Below are 26,572 nucleotides of genomic sequence, written 5' to 3' on the forward strand. Positions count from 1 at the left end.
ATAAAAACAAAGCCAAGTATAAATATAAAATCAATAACACTGACCGTAACCGCGATAAATATAAAAAAATCCGTAATCGCTGCAATACATTATGTAGAGATGCTCAACGACGCCACATCCATAAATTTGTCGAAAACGGCGACATTGCTAAAACATGGAAATTTCTCGAAACCTTAGGAGTTGGTAAATCGTCTCGTAAAAACTCTTTAAATATTGACATTGAGCTTCTCAATAAGCATTTCTCCTCTTCCACGATACTCAATGATGTTGATAAACAACAAACTTTAAATTATCTTTCATCACTATCAACTTCTAACATCTTACCGTTTACTTTCTCCTCTGTCACCGGGAGTGATGTTAGAAGAGTTGCGCTGTCTGTGGCTTCGAATGCCGTCGGAGCCGACTGCTTAAGCCGTAATATGATCATCCCTATCCTAGATATAATTATTCCTATTTTGTTACACATCCTTAATTACTCTCTCACGTGTAGTAAGTTTCCCAAAACCTGGAAAGATGCACATATTATCCCTATTCCTAAAAAAAACTAGTGCTACCTGTATATCCGATTTCCGGCCGATTTCTATTCTTCCTTTCCTCTCAAAAATCCTAGAAAAGTTAGTTTTCCAACAATTAAATAGTTTCCTTTACAAACATTCCCTCTTAAATCCTCTTCAATCTGGATTTCGTTCTGGTCATAGTACGGCTTCAGCTCTGGTCAAGGTTACCGACGACATCCGACTGGCTATGGATAATAAACAACTCACTGTTTTAATACTTTTGGACTTTAGTAACGCGTTCAACTGTGTTGACCACGACATTCTATTGAGTGTGTTGCGCGCTTTTAGCATGTCTCACTCGGTGATAGACTGGTTTCTGAGCTACCTCAAAGGGCGACGACAGCGCATACGCTACGATGATGCCACATCTTCATGGTGTGATGTCCAAGCTGGCGTACCTCAAGGCGGCGTTCTATCTCCATTGCTCTTCTCAATCTTTATCAATTCGATTACTCAATCCATTTCTTCTCTCTACCATATGTATGCAGACGATGTCCAAATTTATCGTCACGCAACGCTTCAAGATCTCCATAGTACAATTGATTTAATCAACAGAGATTTAGCTAATATTTCTAAGTGGAGTAGACGCTACGGACTTAATGTTAACCCGAGCAAATCACAGGTTATAGTTATTGGTAGTCCAAGCTTGATCGCAGCGGTTGATAGCTCAACACTACCTACTATCTTTTATAATGGTATTAGTCTGCCTTACTGTGCCACCGTAAGGGACCTTGGTATACAACTCGATCGGACTTTGTCGTGGTCAGAACAATTAAAAGAAGTCAGAAGAAAAACTTTCGCTGCATTGAGCTCCCTACGGCGCCTCAAGTCTTTTTTACCAATTCCTACCAAAATTATGTTGGCGAATTCTCTCCTCCTATCGATTCTCAACTATGCAGATGTAAGCTATATTAATCTAACAGAGGACCAACTTAATGGGCTTGAGCGTCTTCAAAATTTTGCTATACGGTTTATATTCTGCCTTCGCAAATATGACCATGTTTCTGAATTTCGTTCCAAGCTCAAGTGGCTTCCAATACGTTCTCGCCGAAACCTGCATATTTTATCTCTTCTGTACTGTGCGTTGTTTGATCCTAAGGCTCCGTCTTATTTAAAAGATAAGTTTGAATTTATCGGGGACCCTTCTTCCCTAAGATCTTCGAGGAGACTAATGTTAAAAATGCCTGTTCATAAAACAAAATTTTTCAGTCAGTCTTTCACCATTCGGGCAATTAAACTATGGAATAATTTACCATTATGTATCAAAGAAGCCAAATCACTCCCATCGTTCAAAAGATTACCTTAATACTGAGAGCGATTCCAATTAAATTTATTTGTTTATTAATTTTATTATTTTTTTTTTAATTTATTTATGGCGAAATTGATTGTAACTGCTATGAGATACTGTTGTTATATTTATTAGTTTATTATATTATATTAATCAAATGTATATATATGTATTGCTTATAAGTATTAATGTGTAGATATTTGTATGTAAGTTTATTACAATATAACTGCACCACCTACCCGATCCTCAAATAAATAGTATTCAATCCTATTTCGGGTTGTCTGGAAGAAATGGCTAACTAGCCATAAGACCGCCTCTTGTACTACACATTCTTAAGTTGTCTGTATTATTATTATTTTGTATTTGCATATTGTGGTGTACAATAAAGAGTAAATAAATAAAAATAAAATCATTGAGTAGCTCAGAAAAATATCCGAAAAAAAAATTCCCTTGCTTGACTGAATCCCAGGAACAAAACTTTTGTTAAAGCTACTTTTATTTAATACTAGCGGCAGACGTTATCCTGCCCGGAAAACAGCTACCAAATTTGACAGCTTACATACCGACCAAATTTGGCAGCACCTACCAGGTCCAATTGAGACAAAAAACTACCCTATCTTCGAAGTTCGACCAAATTACAGATGCTTACAAAGGCTGATTGTAGGGTGATAATACACCAAAAAAAAATTAAAATTGTTCCTGGCCGCTGATAGACCAAGCGCCATACGATTTTGCCCATTCTCTTTTGATAAGAATTGGTTCAGTAGTTTCGGAGTTGCATACATTTAAAATTTTCATTGCTAACGCCCACCCCCGCAATCCTTATTGGGGATGAGTTGTCATAAAATCTGCTCATTGATCATTTCTACATCACATATAGGATATTCCTACCAAATTTGGAGTCAATAGGAGCTATAGTTTAAAAACGGGAATTTTCCTTTGTTAACGCCCCTGCAATTCTTAAAATCCGTTCTTTGCTGACCTCTACTCGGCAAAAGCAATATTCCTACCAAATTTCAAGTCTGTACGTCTTATAGTTCCAGAGATATCGTGATGAGTCAATATATACAAGTAGAAATCATATATATTATTATATATTGTTAATTAGAAGGCGGTGTATTTAAAAAAAGTTTTCTTATTCTACCGTGCTAATAAAGAAAAGAAAATTTCATGACTTTGATGTAAAACTATTTTATGAACGATTAGGAATAATAAACTTTAATAAATATTTATATAAGTTCCGTAACTTAACAGGATTGAGCATAACAGAGTTAAGTTCCTTAATTTCATCTTTCAAATAATAAACCATATTCCACGTTTATCATTACTCTTAACTTTGTTCAATTTAAAATATAGGTTATATTTTATTTCGATTAATGACTACGATATTTCGATTGCAAAATTAAAAAAAAAATAGGATACGAAGCTAGCCAGGTCTTCTTCCTTTTTTTTGTATACGATTTCCTTCAAGTTATAATCTCATTTTGACTGGTACCAGAGAAACGTAACGGAAATCGATTTCGGGAATAGTTACTTAGCAGGAACAATTTCCGGTACAAGAAAAGTTACTTCAAATTATAAAGAATTCGAAAATATTTATCTCAATTGTAAAAAGTTAAAGCTAACATTTATTTTCCTTAATTCGATAATTTAATAACTGTTTTAATAAGATGATAAAGATCAAAGAAATAGTTTTACATTAATTAGCTTTTTTTGTTATTACTCGAATGAAGAAAAATGTCAGAATCTGACTACAGGCAATAGACTTTCTCTAGTTTGTACATTCGCTAGAAATATATCTATAACGTATGATAGCGAAAACATGGAAAAATATTTACACTTTTTTATTATTATTTCTTTACACATAATCTCTACTAATATTATAATTGTATTTGCTCGCAAACGAAAAAAAACTGACTTCAATTACATTGACAAGTAACAGAACGTAGGTAGACGAGAAAATAGTCAAGTAAATAGGCATTATCTAAGATTACTCCAAAAGTTGTAATCAGATCTCGATGAAATTTAAATGTGACCACGTAATAAACATCGGCTTTCGAATAATTAAAAATCATTAAAATCGGTACACCAAGTAAAAAGTTATGCGGTATAATACAACGAACGTCGATGAAAAAACAGTCAAGTAAAAACGCATTATTAGATATAGCTTTTTTGGCAGTCGGTTAATAAAGAGGAAAGATTTGATTGTTTGTTTGTTTGCATTGAATAGGTTCTGAAACTACTGAACTTTGAACTATTTATTTTGGACATTCCATTCAAAAGATCTCACGAGTTTAAAGCACATTGTGCAAACTTATTATCAGCTATTATTTTGATTATAATACAAAAACAGCTATTATTTTTAATATTTTTATTTTTAATGGCCGTTTTGATAATGGTGACAAAATAAGTGACTAGTTAATAGATTAACTTGTATTTATTTTTATTTTAAACTTACAGTATGAAAAGGTGCAATAACTAAAAAAAAATTAATGCAAAAATCTTAAAACAGATCTTAGTAGGTATAGAAATTAAACTTATTTAACCAGAAACACATTTTATAAACAATATCTTCGAGTTCGACTTATTTAATTTATGTTTTGTTGTTAACTTACATTAACTTATATTTTGTATAATATAATTATATCATATATTTATATAAAGTTATGTTTATTAACAGTAAATTACAATTGTGTTTATGGTCGAAAAGATAGCGGAGAAGTGGAGGAAATAATATGTCTTGATAATAAATTGTCATGAAGGTTTTTTACCGCGAAATGACGTCGTCGAAGAAGAATTTGTTGCACGAATTATCCGACTGGAACAACTGCTGTTTATCCGACTGGGACAGCTGCTGTTTTCTCGACGATTGATGCTATTAATGGCAGCCAACTCTTTGGAAACAAAAATATACATTTAAAATCTTTCTCGTTGTATAACTGTATTCTCAAAAATAAATAAATCAAAACGACTTCAATTTACATGCAGAAGTAATAAAATAAGAACATCATCAACGTAGGTAGTCGAAGTCGGTTAAATACGCATTATTAGGAATAATTCAAAAAGTACTCGTCAGATTTTGCTTAATTTTAAATAGGACCATAATACGGGAGCCTGTTTTAAAAAAAAATAGTACAGACAATAAAAACTACAAGGTAACACATATAAATAATACAGTCGAATAGAGAACCTTCTCCTCATTTGAAGTCGGTTTAAAATATGAATCATTTTAATCAAATCTATACTGGAACATTACTACTTAAACAGCTAGTTTCTTTTATACTACTAGGTCGTCAAAAAAGCGTACGACTCACCAGATGGTGACAAGTAATTACCCCCAATACTTGAAACACAACAATACTTGAGAGAAGTATTATTCAACTGTGATCTTCTGTAGGGTTGAGGTACATAAATGAGTATATTATGTCAGATGTGTGTAACAATTTTAAAAATCCAAGAAAAATGTAGGGAATAATTAATAGGATATCCGGAAATTTTTCCAGATGCATTGATGATACTATTAAAGTTATTTAAATTAATTCCCTTGACATTAGAGAACAATTTGAAGAAAGAGTTCGACCTTTTAGTAAATAAAATAAATATAAGTGGTGACTATATTCTTTACTGCCGCAACCACACAGCGTATGCGTATAAATAAGTTTTCATAGTTATCTAAATATTTTTACTAATTATTTTTATTTTATTAAGGACTGCTGTGATTCGTGACGAATTGGATGATAAATTATATATATATATATATATATATATATATATATATATATATATATATATATCATATTTTAATGTATGTATTGGTTTTAAAAATATAATAAATTCTATATAAATAATTAAAGTTCAAAGGATATCAATTATATGTATTAATTAATTTAATATAAAAATAAAATTGTTATTTTTTTTAATTTTTATCTTAGTATTTATTTGTCTTGGTGTTTTTTTTTTTATTTGCACATATTTGTTCTACTTAATTTAATTTTAAAAGGATAGATGTTCATAATTGGCCTTTGTAATTATATTACATCTAACCTAATAAATGAAGCAATAAATAAAAGTTGCGAAGAATGGATAAAAAAAATATTTAGAAACACCTCTTTTGGACAGTGAACACGATTAAAACAAAAGTTGCCAAAAATTTTCACCTCATTATGATAATCTAATACAAAGATCAGATTTATATATGGTAAAGGTAGTCTTAATTAGGTTCTTTTTAGAAGTATAATTCTGTTCGTAAGGATAAATATATGTCAACGGTAGATTGGTCGAACAATCAATAATATTATGTCATCTTCATCACGATATAGGAAGATTATGTCGAATTTATTATCTAAGACAAAAACTTTGGCAATAGCATAGATCGCAAAAAATTAAAACATCAACATAATGTTGCAATTTCTTCGAGGTTTTGATTGAAAAATGTGTTTTTTTTTTGTAATAATATCAACATAATGTCAATAGGTAAAAAAATCTCATACAAGTACCTGTCAAAGGCATGCCATCACACGTATTAGTACGTTGGCCCGACTGCAACGGTTGATCTAAACGCATACGAGCAAGTGGTAGCAGACTATTCAACACCTAGAAATTAAGAATCTTTTTATAAGAATGACTTACCAGTATATATATAATTAGGTGATACTTATATTTTAAATGTACTTTTATATTATGATCAAGACAGGGTAATTTTTAACTGACTTCAAAAAATGAGGAGGTTCTCAATTCGACAGCAGTTTTAATGTTATTTTTTTTTTACTTTAATTTAACTTTTTACTAAGTGTACCGATTTTGCTCATGCACAACACTTTGCTGAAGATCATGACATGTTCAAATGCATAGTTTGCGATTCTATAAAGGACATAACGACAAACATTCATTATTATATATATAGATACAATAAAAGAAGATATGTTGCTTCGGTAACGGTGGTATCAACATCACACAAATTAAAGTTATTTTTTACGCGCACGGAAACGTATATAAACTTCAACGCACAAATAATTTAATATTTTTAAGCTGTTCATGTGTTTCTAACTTTTCCCATGCTCTCTGCTTCCGCTGTTATAAGTTGTTGTGATATAAGTTGTTAAATAAGCTTTTATTGTTTATAGTACGGTGAAACATACGGCGCAAAAGTAATTTCTCTCTGTAAATATAAGTTTGCACGAATGCAGATATTCCTTCCCAAATTTGAATAAGGCATAGCGCCCATTGTAATTAAAATATTGATATTTGTAATTGGTTTTACCTGTTTAAATCTACGACGATATCTCGTATTCATGTAGCAGTATATGATTGGGTTGTAACAACAATGAGACATTGCCAGCCAATGGGCAACAAACCAAATATAAGGCATACCAGGCCAAGTTGCCCAAGCATCGTCCCTCTCGTGAACTGTCCATAGAATCTGAATAAATAATAAAACTATAACAAAAGTAAGTATGGATTTATTACTATCGAAAGCAACTGGAACACAACTATAAAGAATAAAAACATTTTATGAGGACTAACAGCACTTAGACGATACGAAGTTGAGAGTAGGATATAGCTTGGATTCAGCATTATTAGTCTTCTAAACTACTTCACTACAATAGTACTGAAGTTACTTCTGGTTGCTTAAAATATTAAAGTGGCAGAGTAAGAAAATAAACGATAGTGTCTAGTAACTCTACCATCGTGAACATAAGAACTAGAAATGGAAGAAAACTGTAAAAGTAATCAAATTTAACACTAACATACTATTCGCACAGTTATTCCAAACGTATACATAAATTGAAATAAATTTGATTGAAAATAGAATGGGACGTATATGATTAACGTGGATAATTTAAAGTAAAAATCAAAGGTTAAGTCGTATAGGCTAAACTCGTTACACAGCCATTATTTTACGATTTCAAAAACGTGTGTTTGTGTTTATTTGATAATGACTTTTGTGTCTTTATGTAAGTATGTTTCTAAAATATGAATTTATATAACTACAGTTTCGAACTTGGTCGAACTCTATCGAGTCGTGATATTTACGGACAGTACGCTCTGCTACGGCTACGGCTAGCTAAATACTAGCTACTACGGCTAGCTACAGCTAGCCGTAGCTAGCCGTAGTAGCTAGCTTACAGTCGTAATATTATGCTATTCACGCCATTTGATTTTGCGTAATTATCAGCATGTTATTACAAAACAATCCGTTTCAAATTCAACCTGTTCATCATTACAATTCTGTTCTATTTATTTGTTGTGTTTGTTTTTTTTATCAATTACTTCGTTATAAATTACAATATATATATATAAATTCAAATATCTCTTATACATTTATGATAAAAGGAAAAATAAGCGATTTGTGTTGATATGTACACAAATACTTACAATAAAAATATTGAGAGGTAGCCAACATATTGTGAACACGATTACTACCGTGACCATCATCTTAATCATCTGGAAACAATTTATAAATAATAAGTTACATACGTTTGTATATGTTTATTTATTGACGATTTGTAAGCATAGTGATCACTCAACAAACTATAATAATGGTACTTATTTACATTTATTGTGAAAAAACTGATTGAGACAGAGATGTATCTTTATTTCAATCAGTTGTATGTAGAGAAATATAATTATTGGCAAATCGCCGTGTAATGCCGGGATTTTAGAATAGCACCACCTCATATCTGCTCCTGGATATCGTAAAAGCCGATAGAAGGTTAACTGGCGTACCGGAATATGGCCAGCAGCACATCTCAAGGATAAAGCATGTGATAGTGCTGTATCTTTGAAATCAGTGTTAAATAACGAGACTACCCCAATGGCGTGGAACAGAGGTTCGAAGATCTTGAACAAACAAATCAGTTGGGTAAAGATAACTTTGAAGGTGAAATCTCTAGACGAGTGCAGCTGAAGAGCAGAGTTTGGAAAGTTGCGTCACATCTTTGAGACATCCTTGCCACAATGGCCTAATACCAAGGTATTCGAATGCTTAGAATCTTACTAAGGTACAAGATCCGAAATGAGACTATCCAGCAGAAGACAAAAAAGACCGACAAAATTCAAAAGTGTAACAAACTGAAGTGGCAGTGGGCTGGTGACATAACGACAAAATGTAGGGTTAGACGCCATTCAGCCATTTGGCCCGACAACTAAAAGAGGTAGGACTTGAGAGGTAACTAGTAGTGACTGGATGTCAAAAGCGGACGGCTAACTTCCAACAGTGGACTATAAAAGTGGCTGATGATGATGATAATTTATCGACAAATGATAGTTTATTCTCCTGAAATAAAAGCTGTTAAAAAAAATTGTGTGTGCAATTCATTCACACAAAAGGGAAACTTCTGAAAAGTAGCTTACGAGAGATTTTTATTTTTCGGTGAAAAGAACCTCGATAAAAAATAAAAAAATAAAAGTCATAAAAATAAAATAAAATAATAAATACTGTGTAATGTATTCTATCTTACTCTTCCGCCGATGTAATCATATACATTTATGTATTTGTTTCTTTATCGTGACGCATTTTCGTTTCATCGAGTTTCAAATCACTACGATTCTAAGAAAGTTTCAATCCAAAAAAGTAATGAGTATGCAGAGAAATGGTCAGTGCGTAAAGACATAAACTGTTACATTTAAACAATTGTAATTTATTGAAGATAATTAAATTATTATTATATACAATAAACCCACTACTACACTACAATATATAGCAAGATGTAAGACTAAATTTATTTGTTTAAGCGTGCTACTTTAAGAAACTACTAAAGTTCGAGTAAGACAACTAGGCATTCAGCCTGTAGCATCCCGCTGTGGGGGATATGCCTCTTTCTCCGTGTAGAGACACACACTAGAGCGGAAATAAATATTTATATAACACAAATATACCCTCCAAGCGGGAATCGTACCCCGGCCATTCTCCGATTAGCAAATTTTTCGTGTCCGGGCTTGTTTAAACCGTAATATCGTCATATTCAATCATGCACTTTTTTATATATTAAAGATAGCATCCGTACCTAGCTGTAAAAAAAATATTGGCTTCTGTTTTAAGTAATTAAGACTAAATTAATTTAACTTATGTTCAAAAAACCTCTGTTCTCTAATTACCGTGGCGTGTCCGCACACCAACTTAATCTTAAAACTTGCTTGTAATTTTTATAGCGTATAGATTTACTTTGATCCATTCAACGTTTTAAACGATATTAAGCATCGTCTATCGCATAACAAAATATCAACTTAATAGAACCAGTCTACAAATAATTATTATGAAGTAATCGTATGTCCAATGGAAACTTCTAATTACCGTAACATCTGCTGTTCTCGAGTGCACATCCCTAAATAAAAGTATTTGGCACATCACTACCGTACGCATCGCGTCTCCTCAGTGTGTACCGAGGTCCATCAGCAGTTGTATGACTCTCATGTTAGTGTACCGCCAATGAAGCACGTGAGTATATAATTACCGTAGCCTTGGTTAAAAACTTTTCTAATTACCGTTGTTCTTATTTTAATACTAGATTTTTAAGATAGACCCAAGTTGATCATGTAAATGGAGACAGTACTTTGGCCTCCGTACGTTATAATAAGCTAGAATTTGTATACTGTGTCGGTTTTAAACATTTTTATGAAAATTTATTGTTTTCTAATTACCGTATACTAATTACCATATGTTTATAATTACCGTTGTATGAAAAAGTAATACTTGTTTACCGCGGTTTTCGTAGATTATTATTATTATTGTCCGTAAATATGTCTATATTATATGCTGACCATTCATAAAATTATTTAATTGATAAGATAGGAAAACCTAAAAAGACCAAAGAGGAAGTTAAAGAAAATAGAAGGCTTGCCGAGCGACAATGCCGAGAACGAATTAAAAATGCAACTTTTTGTATTAGCAATCAAAAAAAAAAATAAAGGAGAAAGAAGGGTACAATTAAAAAAATAAAAAAATACTGCCTATCTGCGAAATGTCACCAAAAGCCGGAAGAAAACTCAAAAAAGAAGTAGAAAAAATTTCATAGCTTACTATAAAAGACAAAAGGAAAAGGGAAAATTGAAAACAATCGAAGAAGAAGTGACCTTAGATATAGAGGTGCTTGATAACAATATAACAGATCCTCTTGAAACTTTGTCACACCACATCTCAATGATTTATCATACTCGCTGCGCTAAAAAGTACACTAAAAGAGTACTAAATTGTCCCGAAAATCCCAAATCAAAAAAAGAAGATAATCAGCAAGACCAAATTTTTCTGCAGTCGACTTCTTTTGAAAAAGAATTAGTTCCCTTGAAAAAGACACCAAATTTTAAACCTTCTTTAACCAGATCAACGCCGCGTCCATCTAGTGCTCTGTCATCATCTTCTACTGAAAGTATGTTATTTTATTATTAATCAATAATGAGCATTTGACCGAAAATAAAGATACAAGTGTGAATGTTACGGAACGAGCGTCTTCCTTGTGTTCAACACCAACTTCACCAACTTCACCATCTTCAAAGATAACTGTCGAGAAACCGATAAGTAAAAAAATCTCACTCTTATTGTTATTTAGAAGGCATGTATAGAAAACAAATAAAGAAATGTCATATTTGAGACCAAACAGTAGAGCTAAGAAGAGCAAAAGAAAAGTACAGGAAGCAAGCATTAAGACTGAAATATAAAACACGCTACATCCAAAACCAAAACAAAGTCATGATAAAGAAATAGAACCAAAGTATTTACATAATAATAATATAGGGACTACTGTAGAGAAAACTAAACAAGACGTCCAAATTTTTGTAGAGCAAGATGAGATCAGTCGCATTTGTCCTGGCAAGAGAGAATATATTTCAAGAAAAACGTGGCGTGAACTCATGTGTCTTGTCTTGTCTTGCCCATAGTCACCACGCTGGGCAGGCGGGTTGGAGACCGCAGGGCTGGCTTTGTTGCACCTAAGACGCTGCTGCCCGTCTTCGGCCTGTATATTTCAAAACCAATAGTTGGATGATTATCCCGCCATTGGTCGGCACTTTCAAGTTCCAGGGTGGTAGTGGAACTGTGTAATCCCTTAGTCGCCTCTTACGATACTCACGGGAAGAGAGGGAGTGGCTATATTCTTACTGCCGTAACCACACAGCATATTTTCTAATTACCGTTACATTAAATATAAAAATTTTCTAATTACCATAACCATTAATTTTTTAAGTCTCATTATCTAGAAAACCACAATTAACTGTTACATGCCAAAATAATTATTGAATTCGTATTTTTGATTTGTTTCATATTTTAATGTATTTCAGTCAAATCAGTGAAAAATAAAAAACGTCACGGTAATTAGGCAAAGAACGCCGAATCGGAGAATGACCGACCCGCGACCGCCGGTGCTTTGGAGCTGCCGACACGGCACGTGTACCATTATACCAGAAAGGTTATCGTATAAATTGTACACTTGTTAATTTATAATACATTCTAGATCAAACGTATTAAACAGTTAACCTTTCTTTTGGAGCGCTGGATACGCGTATCCCTCGCAGTGTGCGCTTCGCCGGGTGGGTGGCCTCCCCACACAACGTAGGCTATGCGTGCGTATGTGCAAATCAAAGCACCAAGTGGCAAACCGAACTGAAGGGCCATTAACGCACACGAGTACTGTTCGTTTTGTTCCACCTGCTCCCATCTTTCAAGGCAAACATCTCTGAAACCAACGAAAATATAAAAAGTCATATTAAATTCTAAGACAATCTTAGACACTAGTGTGGAGACAGTTACGCAAAAAGGCATCCATAGACCATAAAACAATCAACAGACAATCATCGTAAGACACGTTAAAGTAACTACAGTAATAACTGAGGTAGAGCACGACAGGAAATTCCCTACTCAATATATAGAGCAGCCCGACTAGGATAGTACCTCAATCTTACAGAAGATCCCAGCTAAATAATACTGTTTTCAAGCAGTTTTGTGTTCCTGTTAGTGAGTAATGTGACCAGAGCTCTTGAGGGGAATTGGGGATAAGGTCGGCCACGTTCTTGCGATGCTTCTGGTATTGCAGATGTCTATAAACTACGGTAACCGCTTACCATCAGGTGAACCGTACGCTTATTTGCCGACCTAGTTATCTATACAAAAATTATGAAGAAGAAAGATTTGATTGTTTATTTGTTTGCATTGAATAGGCTCTGAAACTGACTTATCTTATGACTGAACCGATTTGAAAAATTCTTTCACTGTTGGGAAGCTACACTGTCCGCGAGTGACATAGACTTATATTATCAAAAAAAAATTAAAAAAGACTTAAAAAATAGATCCTATTCTTAACAAAAATACACAAGTTTTATGTGCTAACAGGACTAGAGCACATACGTGGCAGGAATTATTGTCCCTTTTACAAGATCATCCAATCTTTAGTTAGGCTAGTCAAAAAATATAGGTATCTGTTAAAAATTTAATCTGTAAATTTTCCACTGCTGAGCCTGAGCGCTACTCGCATTTAGATAAAAGAACTCTTGATTCATCACGCTACTGTTCTGTGAATTAAGTAACATGCAAGTCACTGAATTTCTATGGAAACGTGTAGCTTTATTAACGAAATTATCCATCATCATATTAGGGATATCAATACTACTAATATACTAACTTATTATTATAAAGTTTTCTACATTCATCCACTAAGATAATAATAAAATGAGTTTGAAAATAATAATAAATACTTATAAGTAGCGAATAATTAAAATATTTTACAACACGGTCATTTTATAAAAATATATATCGAAATATTGAAATGAATAATTGATTTTTTAACACCTTTTTGTAAGTGGTAATTATTTTCTTCTACGCATTTTTTTATTTGCAAAATCTGTTGTTTGTTGTCGGTATGCTGTTTAACTACACTACTTCAAATACATCATTGTGTCTACAGTTTATGAATTAACAAAATTACATTTTTGCATCTTACAGGAAATGAATACAAATATCTATTTATTTCTTATCTACTTATAATTTTCCTTATTAATTTCGTTTTTGAATTTATACGTCCATTCTACTCAATTATCGCTAAATTGTCAAGACATTATTTTGACAACTAAATGCGACCTATTATAGTTTATTTCGATGTAAACTACAATAATAATAAGTTAATAAGACAAACTATATTAAGGACATAGATAATATATTGTGAAAAGACAATTTGATCTTTTTGTAAGAACTCAAGTCACATTTTAATGCATTCTCTTCGAAGGAAACCATAAAAAATAATGATCTGATTTAAATTTAGTACCCACCGATGGAAAGATAAAATATTATTTTTCACTACAATAAAAAAGGTGAAAGAGGAAATAACCACTGCACTAAAAGTATTTATTGTGCAATAGAGTAGTTATTTATGTTTAATAAAACTATTTTAATAAATAGTAACGACCGGGAACATACTAACCTAATAATACTAAGTAAGTACCTACTTTATAATAATTACTTAGTCAAAACAAACATTTGTGAGATGATTTGTTCCGCGTAAATATTACGAACTAGCTGTGCCCGCGGCTTCGCTCGCGTTGAAATCAGTGTGTCACAAAGTTTTCCCGGTAAACCTCCAGTGAAACTATCATCAAAATCGGCTTAGCCGTTCCGTAAACCTTCCTCTTGAAGCCCTCTCTCCATTGGTGAAACCGCATAAAAATCCGTTCAGTAGATTTTGAGGGAATCAATCACATACACTTTTGGGGACTTTGTTTTATAATACCTGTTACTACAACTGTTACCCGCGACTACGTTCGCATAGTTATGAAGATATGTACTATTAAGATTTTTAACGCAAATTATTTTTTTAAATAACCTATCAGGCGAACTTATAGCTGCTGTATACGTTTCATACAAACTATCATCCCCAATTAAACCCCCTTAGCGGTGGAATATCACAAAATCCGTTCTTAGCGGAAGTCTACTAACTATAATCTACCCCCCCCCCTGCCAAATTTCATCTTTGTCCATCCTGGGTGGATGGGACCATCCAGCGGTTTTTGAGTTCTCGTGATAAGTGAGTCCGCGACCTTTCTCTTTTATATATATAGATCACGATGCATTATTTGGACAACTCCTCACTATCTATAGAGCATACATTGTAAATTTCAAGTCTCTTACTTCAAAAATATAGGACTTTCATACAAACTTCCAACCCCCGTTTTATCCCCTTAGGGGTCGAGTTTCGTAAAATCCTTTCTTAGCGAATGTCTAAGCACTATAAGGAACCTACCTGCCAAATTTCAAGTTTATAGCTGTTATAGTTTCGGAGATTTTGTGATGAGTGAGTCAACCTACCAACCCCGTTTTAACCCCAAAAAGGTGTTCATTTTAAAGATACATTACTCGAACACCTTCTCGCTATCTATAGAGCATACCTTTGAAATTACAAGTCTCTTACTTCAAAAACATAGGACTTTCATACAAACTTTCAACCCCACTTTTAACCCCTTAGGGGTCGAGTTTCATAAAATCAGTTCTTAATAGATGTCTACGCCCTATAAGGAACCTACCTGCCAAATTTTAAGTTTGTAGGTGTTATAGTTTCGGAGATTTCGTGATGAGTAAGTCAACCTACCATCCCCCGTTTTAACCCCAAAAGGGGGTTGATTTCTAACGATACATTATTTGAACACCTCCTCACTATCTATAGAGCATACATTTTAAATTTCAAATCTCTTACTTCAAAAACATGGGACTCTCATACAAACTTCCAACCCCTATTTTACCCCCTTAGAGGTTGAGTTTCGTAAAATCCGTTCTTAGCGGATGTCTACATCCTATAAGGAGCCTACCTGCCAAATTTCAAGTTTGTAGGTGTTATAGTTTCGGAGATTTCGTGATGAATGACCTTTCGCTTTTATATATATTATATATAAAGCGGAAACTTTCTGTGGGATTTAAATGAGATATTGTATCTTCATGGTCAAGGGGGGGAGGGGGTTAAATAAAACTATTAAACGACACAGTTAAAAATGCCGCATGGGAATGGTATGAATAAAAAATGCCTCTTGCTTTTGTTTTCTTTGCCCTATTTTAAATAAATAAAGAAAAGTTAGTTTAGAAATAGGAAAAAATACAAGAGAATCTGAGTGCGAATGGTAATGGATGAAAGAAAGATTTAGTATGCAGCATGAAAGTACGAGAAGAGAGGAAAGTAATGATAGACACAGATCTCCCTTTGTGAAGGAGGCTTAACATAAAAAAGACAAATAACTGTAAAAGGAAAATTAATTTAGTAAGTAACTGTTTAAATTTGTCTTACTTTAAAAAGATCCGAGAGACTGAAAAATTGCAAAATAAAGGTTATTTACAAAAGTGATTCAATTACAATGAATACTTACCAAGATAATAAGGTAATACTTAAATATTTATGTAATCATTTTTCGACTTATATTATTTGTGTGTTTAAAAACGAATATTTACTTAATAAGTAATAAACTAACGATAAGCTATTATCAGCATAAAATAACGAATTAGTTATGTTTGAAGAAATAAAATTAAACACAGATGCATTGCATTTTCCTTAAAACCAAGGATATTGAAACCAACGCCTATGCGTTGTATTGTAATTCTAGTCTATATTCCAATTACAAACATAAGTTAACAATGAAAAGTATGTCAGGAATTTGTTTTAATTTAATTTATTTCTAAATTAGAATTATATTTAACAATTTGAAATGATAGTTAAGCGGCAATTTTAAATCAATTACTATTAATTAATTCGCTTGGATTATTGAAACATTATTTAAAAATATGCTTTCTAAATGTTATCATAATTTCACAAAGGAAATAACAGCATTAAGTAGCACTTAGTAATTACATTTGCGAATACTGATTAATATTACAAACTTTACCCTCCATGAATTTATTTTAAGCCTTTGAGAAAATGAAAAGAAAATAAATGGTAGACTTAATTTACAATAGAAGAAATATATTCTAATTCTAAAAAATATTGAAAGCAAGTAAATATTACATAATACAAATTTATGAATAACTAGCTGTGCTCGTGACTTCGCGTGGAATTTAACAAAAAAGTTATTGTTCAGTTCGCATAGTTATAAAAAAATAAATTTCTAAAATAAAAGTAGCCCAAGTTACTCCCTATTACATCATCTATCTGCCAATGACAGTTCACTGGTACAAACAGATAGACAGACAGACAGACAAAAATTATAAAAAAATATATATTTTGCTATTTGTAGCGTGTATACAGTGATGTGCCAGATCGTCAAAAATGTATATCCGCGGATACGGATCTTTATTTACTCACTCAATCGGTGTAGGTGCGTGACTTTGAAACGATAGCTGACGTCATGCCCGCCACAACGACGGGCAGGATTAGAGTTGCCAAATCGAATAACCCTATTATCGGGAGAATAAAACAATTTTTCGGGATATTGGGACTTTGGTCGGAAGAAACAAAAATTTAATTTAATTTAATTTAATCTAATATGTAAAATTCTCGTTTCGCGGTGTTTGTAGTTAAACTTCTCCGAAACGGCTTGACTGATTCTCATGAAATTTTGTGTGCAAAATCTTTTTTTCATTCGCCTTAATGTTAAGGGTAGTCCACCCCTAATTTCTTTTTATTTTTAGATAAATTATTTACTTTTTATTTTATTATGATTTGGCCTTGAAAAATACATACAACCCTAAATTTTACCCTTCTACCACCAACCCATATTTTTAAATAGCATTTAGCGGCAAGACAACGTTTGCCAAGTCAGCTGGTATATTATATATTTTTAAAACAACAACATTTAGCGTTATTGTTACATCGTCCACTGCCGATACAAATGTCTAGATAAATAAATACTAACAAAAAAACAAAACAGATAATGGTTTTCTCACTACCAATATTATTATATTATCAATAATCGACGAAATTGAATATAGTAATTTATTTTTTAGCTTTTCACGTGTATTTTGTGTTACTTTTCACAGGTTTTACCATTTCTGTGATTGTTCACTATTTAATTTGTAATTAAACAATTTTCCTTAAAGTTGACTGATTGTTACCTCTGTTTTAATTAAATCATAGATTCTTCAATAAACTAAATACTCTTCCACAATAAGAATTGCTTACTGACACTAAACACTTTTTTTTTACCTCATTGCACCTACTAATAAAATAGGCCCATTGTCGTGCGATAAAAAAATTTATTGCATAATTGTGTTTGGAGACAAACGAAAAAAAAAAACCGACTTCAATTACATCGACAAGTAATACAACGTAGATCGACGAAAAAATAGTCAAGTAACTACGCGTTATCAAAGATTACTCAAAAAGTAGTTATCAGATCTCGATAAAATTTAAATGTGACCATATGATGAACATCAGCTTTTCATTAAATTAAGAATTATCAAAATCGAAACACCCAGTAAAAAATTATTGCGGATTTTCGAGAGTTTCCCTCGATTTTTCTGGGATCCCATCATCAGATCCTGGTTTCCTTATCATGGTACTAAACTAGAGATATCTCCTTTCCAACAAAAAAAGAATTATTCAAATCGGTATATCCAGTAGAAAGTTATGCGGTATAATACAACGTAGGTCGACGAAAAAAGCTTCAAGTAAAAACGCATTATTAGATATTACTCGAAAAGTAGTTGTTAGATCTCAAATAAATTTAAATGGGACCAATTGGCACACACCACCTCTCGATTAAAATAAAATTTGTCGATATCGGTCTACCCGGTCAAAAGTTCTGATGTAACAACATACATAAAAAAAAAGAAAAAATACAGTCGAATTGAGAACCTCCTCCTTTTTTGGAAGTCGGTTAAAAATATAACACAACATAGTACATTATACTTTAATGTAACAAATTCATGTAGCTTAATAAAAGATGACAAATTTTTAATATTAAAATTAAAATTATGAACACACAAACTCGTAATAAAAAATAAAAAAACTATAGCACTAGCTATCTAAGGTTCGACTTATTCCTGGCACATGGTTGGAATTTCTAAAAGGTCATTTAGCCGATCATGCTCCGAGGCACCACGTGGCACCGCCCTTACACCACCTTGCACCACGTGGTTAAGCTCACGCAGTTTCCCACGATTTCTGGTGACGTGAATCAAGTGTCGCCGACTGCCAGAGGGTCGACAACATCGTAATCGGGAACGTTGGGCAAAATGACTCCCCATGTAGTCACACCAGAAGCATCCGGCGCCACTCGTGATCGCCTCGCCAAGGACCCCAACAAATCGTACTCTGAACCTGGCCGTAGCTGGAGATGAAGGAAAAAATGAGCCACTCGCCACAAACGCTTATATACTCATGAGCTAAACCCTGCTCACCTAATCCGCACCAATGGCCACATAAGGAAAACCACACGTCACAAAGACCGTGCCAATAAACGACAACGCCTAGCAAAAAAAAGGAGCAATTACGCACCAAAATAAATTAGTAACATTATATAATATGTTATACCATATTTTGTCATTGGACATATTCATTTTTCCTTCTGGGAGGTGATTTAAATTAAATGTTTCTTTTAAAGAACAATAATCATTATACAATTAATCATTATTGATATCATTGGAAATATTCATTTTTTTTACTAGATCCAGGAGCACATTCTATGAGAATAAAGTGTCCTTTTTTAGTGAAAATTGGCAGTGTTTTATATGAGGAGTTCTCACTGAAATAAAATCGTTCTAAGTACTCAATAGCTCGTTTGAAAAACTTTTCTGCTTCTTTATAAAATTGTTCCTTTTCAGCATCGGATACTCTAATTGATATGGATGGATCTGTTCTTACTGCCATAGAATTTTTCTTGTATTCGGCTTTTGAGCTGGCTAATAGCTTTCTCATTAAAGCATGTTTTTTTTTACATACAACTAGGTCAGCAAACACGCGTAAGGCTCACCTGATAGTAAGCGATTACCGTCACTTATAGACGCTTGCAACACCAGAAGCATCACAAGCGCGTTCCTGACCCTACCCCCAATCCCCCCCCAGGACTCTTTACTCACCACAGAAACAGAACACTGCTTGAAATTGGTATTATTTAGCTGTGATCAGTATTATCAAGATTGAGGTACTTGCTTAGTCGGGCAGCTCCAGATTTTGAGCAGGATATTTCCTGCTGTGCTCCACCTTAGTTGCATAACAACATGCCAATACTGCCGGAGCACCGAGTGGCAACGTTTCGTTTGATGAAAATTCGGAACTTGAAATTATTGTTTTCTAAACTGAAGTTGTTTTTCGGGAGATTTTTTTTCTTTGTCGGCAGTTGGGAGGGTATACAAAAATTTGGGAGAATCCCGCCAAATCCTGACCATCTGGCAACCCTAGGAAGGAAACATTTCGACTTGCATTGCGCGCATATTACTTTTGTTTAGCAACCAGGTCCAGAAAAAGGCCGGGCATCTAAAAAACTTAATAAACCGCGAAAAGTGATTTCAATAAAAAAGTTATTTGTTTTTCATTTTATTATATATATATATATATATATATATATATATAAGTAATGTCATAGCTTACTATGTGTAATAGTGATCTCATAAGATAGTTGATTTAGTATTTTTGAGTTTTATACTCTTAGTATAATAACTTACTAGAATATATGTTTGTAATTAAAGGTGCCAAATATTTTTTAATTATACTACTTAATCACATAATCTAAGTTATTATGCAGTATTTAATCCTGCCAATCGAATTTGAAAATTAATAAAAGATCCGTATAAGATCCGCGAGAAAAGTGACGGATACGGATACGGATCTAATTTTTCCCGCCGGTATCTGCGGATACGGATAAGGATACGGGTATCCGGGACATCACTAACACATACACATAAATTTAAATAAAAGCCGTTAATTTAATATTACAAACATACACTCCAATTTTATTGATTTGTATAGATATCTTGTCATCTCTTACACCGGATATAATAAATGTCTACAAACGAAAGCTGATGTTGCTTTATATATTTTAGGCTACACGCAATGAAAAAAATAACAAATATATAAATATAGTAAATAAAATTTATTAACACTTACGCTTTGCAGTACTGGTGCCATTCTGTAGGCCTCTGTATTTGAGAAACTATGGCTATTGGTCCTGCAGTGGATAAAGCTCCTCCCCACACTCCTGCCACTATTATTTTAGCCATAGTTTTACCTAACCTCGGTCGTAAGGGTCTCATTATTGCCATGTATCGATCAATAGAAATAGCTAAAAGTGTATAAGCACTAACTAGTACTGAAACTGCTTGAGAGTAATTCACAATTTTACACATAAATATGCCAAAAGGCCAATACCTTAAGACTAACATCGAAACAAACGAGAACGGCACACAAAATATTGTCATCAAAATATCACCAATAGCCAAATTCATGATGAAGTAATTGGTCACTGTTTTCATTTGAGGTGAACTTTGCACAACATAGCACACAAGTCCATTGCCTATTAAAGCTACAATAAATATAGTACCATACATGAAGAAAATGAAATATTGAAAAGTTGGTGTTGAAAGAAAACTTCCTGTGGATACTGACGAACAGACCGCTTCATCTGCCCAAATTGAATTGTTGAAGTTTGCATTATTTTCTTTCTCATCATATGTGGCGTAGACTGTAGACAAGTTACTGTGTAAATCGATCGATTCGGTTATGAAGTCACCATAAGAATCAATCATTCTGCATCACATTTTCTTATCTTTCGTAGCCCAAAATATATTTTTGTCGATGAGTTCTAAATGTGAAACTTCAGTCAGATCTGAAACAATGAGAAAAATATCTTACATTGTTAGTCATCACTTAATATAAACATCACTATGGACCGGTGCGGTGGTCCGGTGGTCTAGAAGCTCAGAATTACATGAGTTTTTACAAAAAAAAAAATGTATCTAAATACCAATCAAAATTATTGAAACTCTTAAAGGACTATTTTATTACTATTTAAGTATACAAAAAACATTATTACAAAAACAAAAAAATATTTTAACTATCTTAAAGATGGCGTTGAAGTCGAAAAAAGAACCTCGCGATGATTTTGCTCTTCTATGGATCTGGAATAAAAAACAAAACGGCTTTTAATCATTATAAATAAATCTACCGCAGAACGTAAACTGAAAAAATGTTTTTATTTTAATTTGAAGATATGGCGCGATTTGTAGTCTGAAAATTTTCGTTTTTTCAATCACGTTTTACAAAATAAAAATGTTCGACACAAAATTTTATTTTTCATCCTGCCATAGCTGTTAGTGTATTAAATAACATATTAAAATTTAAAACAAATCGACAAGGTAGTTTTTTTTCTGCGCGCCATACAGAAACAAGTTGTTTGTTTTGAGATAAACGCCTTTAAAATTTTAGTAAAAGTAATTCTCAAGAAAATTAGATTTGAACGTATACTTACGATTATTCAGCTATTCCAGCCCCATACAGTATACCCTCAGTCCGTTCAAACTCTTCAATTACTTCAGTTTTTTCAGCTCTCGAAACTAAAATATTTCCCTTTACTACAACTCAGGTAAAAAAAACCGAAGAAGATGCGTTCCGCCAAACGATAGAATTACTTACTAGTTCACTGGGCCGACCGGCTCGACTACCTGCTATGGCGCTGACCTTAAAATGGGTTTTACAACATGAAATACTGAAATTATCGTCACCAAATTTTAACTGTATATTTTCGAAATAGGAAAAATAAACATTTTTTCGGAATTTCTAGGCCATCGGATCTCCTTAATTTAAATTACATTTTATCAGTATCTGTAAATATCCACCATAAAATGAGTAATTTGTGTTGATAATTATTTTACACCTTTTTTGCAACTTTATAGATATTTTTTTCTTTGAATGTATTTCGCATGTCAGTTGGCACTAACTTGACTAATAATTTGTTGCTTGTGGTTTATAATTCTTTACATGCGACGAGAAATAAATCCATCATCATCATCATCATCATTCACTCTTGTGTTTACGATCAGCAAAACTAAAAAGCAATCAAAGTTAATTGCTATAAAACATCCTTTGGAATATTTATAACATTGTAAAACGATTATTAAACGATTTTAATGTCCTTCATAGCATAAAAGTAACAAAAAAAAACTTTTATTTTACTTTAGCATTTATCTGTATGTAAATTGAATCTGTTCTATACAAAAATACACCTTTAATAAACCTTTTAGTTTTATTCGTAAAGTATGCACAGTAATGCTATTGCAAACTTCTGTTATTTTTTTCAGACTGGGCGTTATACATGACAGTAAGATAAGAAGTTTGAGAGATAACTAAAGACATTTTAAGTAAAGCAATGATTCTAACGTTTACAGAAAATCTATGTTTCAAAGAAGATTAAGAGCTTCTTGCCCGCACTCTGGTGTCTGTAATAATTGTGTTTCTTGAAGAAGATTTGTAAAATTATATACGTTGTGTATGACATCTTGTCTCTTTTTTTCACTTTGAAGAAGTGTAATAAGTTTTAAAAACAAAAGTATATTAGTAACCTTGTGGAGGCCTATGTCCACTAGTGGACTGCGAAAGGCTGCTGTGAGGAATGTTTTTCTTAAAAGCTATTTATTTACAATTAATTGTCTAATGTCACGGGTGCTCCTCCTCCCTTTCGAGGGTGCTGTGACATAAGATTCAACGTCCCCGATTGTTTGGTAATTACTAAAATTGTATTGGATACTAGATTACACTACTTTTAAAATGAACAATTGACAAATAAAGATTATATAGACATCATGGGAGTTGAATTTTTGGACAGTGGTTAGACATATTTTCATATTTTTGACGACCCGTTGGCGCAATGATTACAGCACTGGTTTGTTGCTGTTGCGCTGTGGGGTTCGATCCCCGAACATGAGAAACGTTTGTATTGGCCATACAAATGTTTGCCGTAGTGTGAGTGTTTGTGCAGTCCTTGTGGGTATCCTCACCCTGCCTCGGAGAGCACGTAAACACGTAACACGTTTTCTTTATAGTTAATGACTAATTTTAATAATAGTGTTTGCAAGCAAACGAAAAAAACCCCACTTCAATTATATCGACAAGTAATACAACGTAGGTAGACGAAAAATTAGTCAAGTAAATACGCATTATCAAAGATTACTCTAAAAATGTAATCAGATCTCAATGAAATTTAAATGTGACCACATGATAAACATCGGCTTTCAACTAAATTAATAATTATCAAAATCGGTACACCCAGTAAAAAGTTATGCGGATTTTCGAGTTTCCCTCGATTTCTCTAGAATTCCATCATCAGATGCTAATTTCCTTATCATGGTACCACACCAGGGAGATAAATTAAAAATTATCAAAATCAGTACACCCAGTAAAAAGTTATGCGGATTTTCGAGTTTCCCTCGATTTCTCTAGGATTCCGTCATCAGATCCTAATTTCCTTATCATGGTACCACACCAGGGATATCTCATTTCCAACAAAAGAAGAATTATCAAAATCGGTTCATAAACAACGAAGTTATCCTCGAACATACATGAAAAAATATACATATACGGTCGAATTGAGTAACCTCCTCCTTTTTTGAAGTCGGTTAAAAACGGCAATACAAATATAATAATACACATACAGGTTTTAGTACTCATTTTGATGTTACTTGAAATTTGACAGGGAGGTAGTTAATAGTTAGAAGACATTAAACCAAGAACAGATTTTGCGATAAGTCTGGTAGTATAAAAACTGTTTTATGCTGAATACAGAACTTAAATAATTGTAGTGATTAATAATTTTAATCCTATTGTAATGAAATAATGTGTTCAAATCATTGATTAATGAATTGATTCAGCCGATCTAATATCCGCAGTAGCAGTAGGCTGCTGGGCATGAACCACTCTACTCCACTACGGATAAACGGAAACATTCCTCACTATAAGTAACGATTGTTATCAGTTTTTTTATGATAACAACTGGGACCGATGGCTTTACGTGCTATAAAAAGAACGGGGAGGATACCGACAAGGGATATATATTTGGAGACATCGGGACAAGTAAAAATCGGGACGATCCAGTTCAAAACGTTACGTCTGGTCACGTTCACGGTTCATGTAGGAGAACTGTCGGAGCTTATTCTACGCTGCTCCACTGCAGGTTGGCGGATAATATTTTGCTACGATGAATAATAATCAAGAGTAGGTAACGAACTGGAACCGACAGCTTAACGTGCTCTTCGAAGCGCAGTGGGAAGACCTACAAGGACAACCGTCCAAACCGAAAACAAATATTTGTACAAATACAAATATCTTTCCTGAGCAGGAATCGAATTGCTTGAGCCCCTACTCAGATCATGCTGCACTACTACAAAGCGGTCGCAGTCGTCTAAACTCATTATTATTAGTTTATTGCACCGTAGTCGGTTTAAATAGAAATAACTATCCAAATTTGATTCCTCGTACGTGTAATACTTTAGCATATTTTGTATGAATCCGTCAACTAACACTTTTGGTACACATAAATATATTATATGTATATATACGTATTATATAGTTTTGAAATTATATGGTATGACAGTTTTTATGGTGTTCCGAAGTAACTCTGACGATACATTCGGCCCTGTAAAGGGTATATAGTACAATATATGTAATATATGTAAGTAGGTTGTAAAATATGCTTCACGTAAATTTTATTGCCATCGCATCTAAGGCGGATTTTTTTTTTATAGTTTTACTTATACAGTAAAGGTTGTACTACTTTAATAAGATCGGTCGAGTAATTTTTGAGTTATTCCTAATAATGCGACTGTTTTTGTCATGATCTAGGCGTTTGTAATTACATTACCTGTATTTCCGCTCCCTGGACCCAAGAGTTGCATCTTTTTCGGTGCTGCTTGATATGAAATGTTTATTAATTTTTACATTATGAATATAAATTCATACACTTAAAAAAATTCAAGTATAACAAGCATAGTTACTTAGTATACACAAAAACAAATTATTTTGATACAAAAATCTTAAAAAACTAGAAAAGTAATCCGAATCTATAAAATGTACTAGGTTCTTGCTTAATTCTGGACAAAAATGTTATAATTAAGGCGTAATTGCTTTTTTAATTGTAATTTTTTTTAAATAAATATTAAAAAGTTACTTCAAACGGAAAAGATAATCGTGTAAATGGAAAAACGGTAATAGAATTATAAAGTTTTACTTTAAGCTCGACGTCCAAGTTAACTTGGCATCTCATCTCGTTCTCGTCTCACTGTAGTCTTGATTTATTTTCACGTCTAATATTAAGTAATTATTCCACACTTTTTCCCGCAGGACAGGTCGCAAATAACGTATATATATGCCAATGTCGATTGGCATTATTTTAAAAGAACGTAAACGATAAGATGCAAAATAAGTTTCAATATTACTGGTGTATTACTGTGTATATTACTGGTGTACTGGTGTATACAAGGGTACTTTTTAGCACCTTTTTAAAAGTTTTAACCGACTTCAAAAACAGAAAACGGTTTTAGATGTCGTTGTATTTTTTATATGTGTTACTTCATAACTTTTTACTGGGTGGATTTTGAAGATGCTTGTCATGTGGAGTTATTCGTTATATTGCGTATTTCATTGATTATTTTTCCTACTCCCTATTTTGTATTACTTATCGACGTAAATTTAAATAGTTTTTTTTTTCGTTTGCGAGCAAATCTAATTATTCTATGAAAAATAGATTGACCAGACTAGCCGGCTCCACAAAACTATTTTATGTCTATGATGAATAAAGTCTGAAATAAAAATTTACTAAAACTGGTCGAATTATTTATCGTAAC

General features: G+C 32.9%; 1 protein-coding gene across 1 annotated transcript; it reads right to left on the bottom strand.

Annotated features, from left to right (window-relative positions):
• Window positions 1-458: 458 nt before the first annotated feature.
• Window positions 459-21,484, bottom strand: LOC123655135 (RYamide receptor-like). Its single transcript, XM_045590971.1, has 6 exons — window positions 20,847-21,484; window positions 12,314-12,512; window positions 8,221-8,289; window positions 7,106-7,264; window positions 6,342-6,438; window positions 459-505 (listed from the first exon to the last, which is right to left on the bottom strand). Exons 1-6 carry the CDS (start codon window positions 21,482-21,484, stop codon window positions 459-461), a joined length of 1,209 nt encoding a protein of 402 aa, XP_045446927.1.
• Between the last annotated feature and the right edge of the window lie 5,088 nt (window positions 21,485-26,572).

This window comes from Melitaea cinxia, chromosome 7 (assembly GCF_905220565.1).
Source record: "Melitaea cinxia chromosome 7, ilMelCinx1.1, whole genome shotgun sequence".
Taxonomy (NCBI): Eukaryota; Metazoa; Arthropoda; class Insecta; order Lepidoptera; family Nymphalidae; genus Melitaea; species Melitaea cinxia.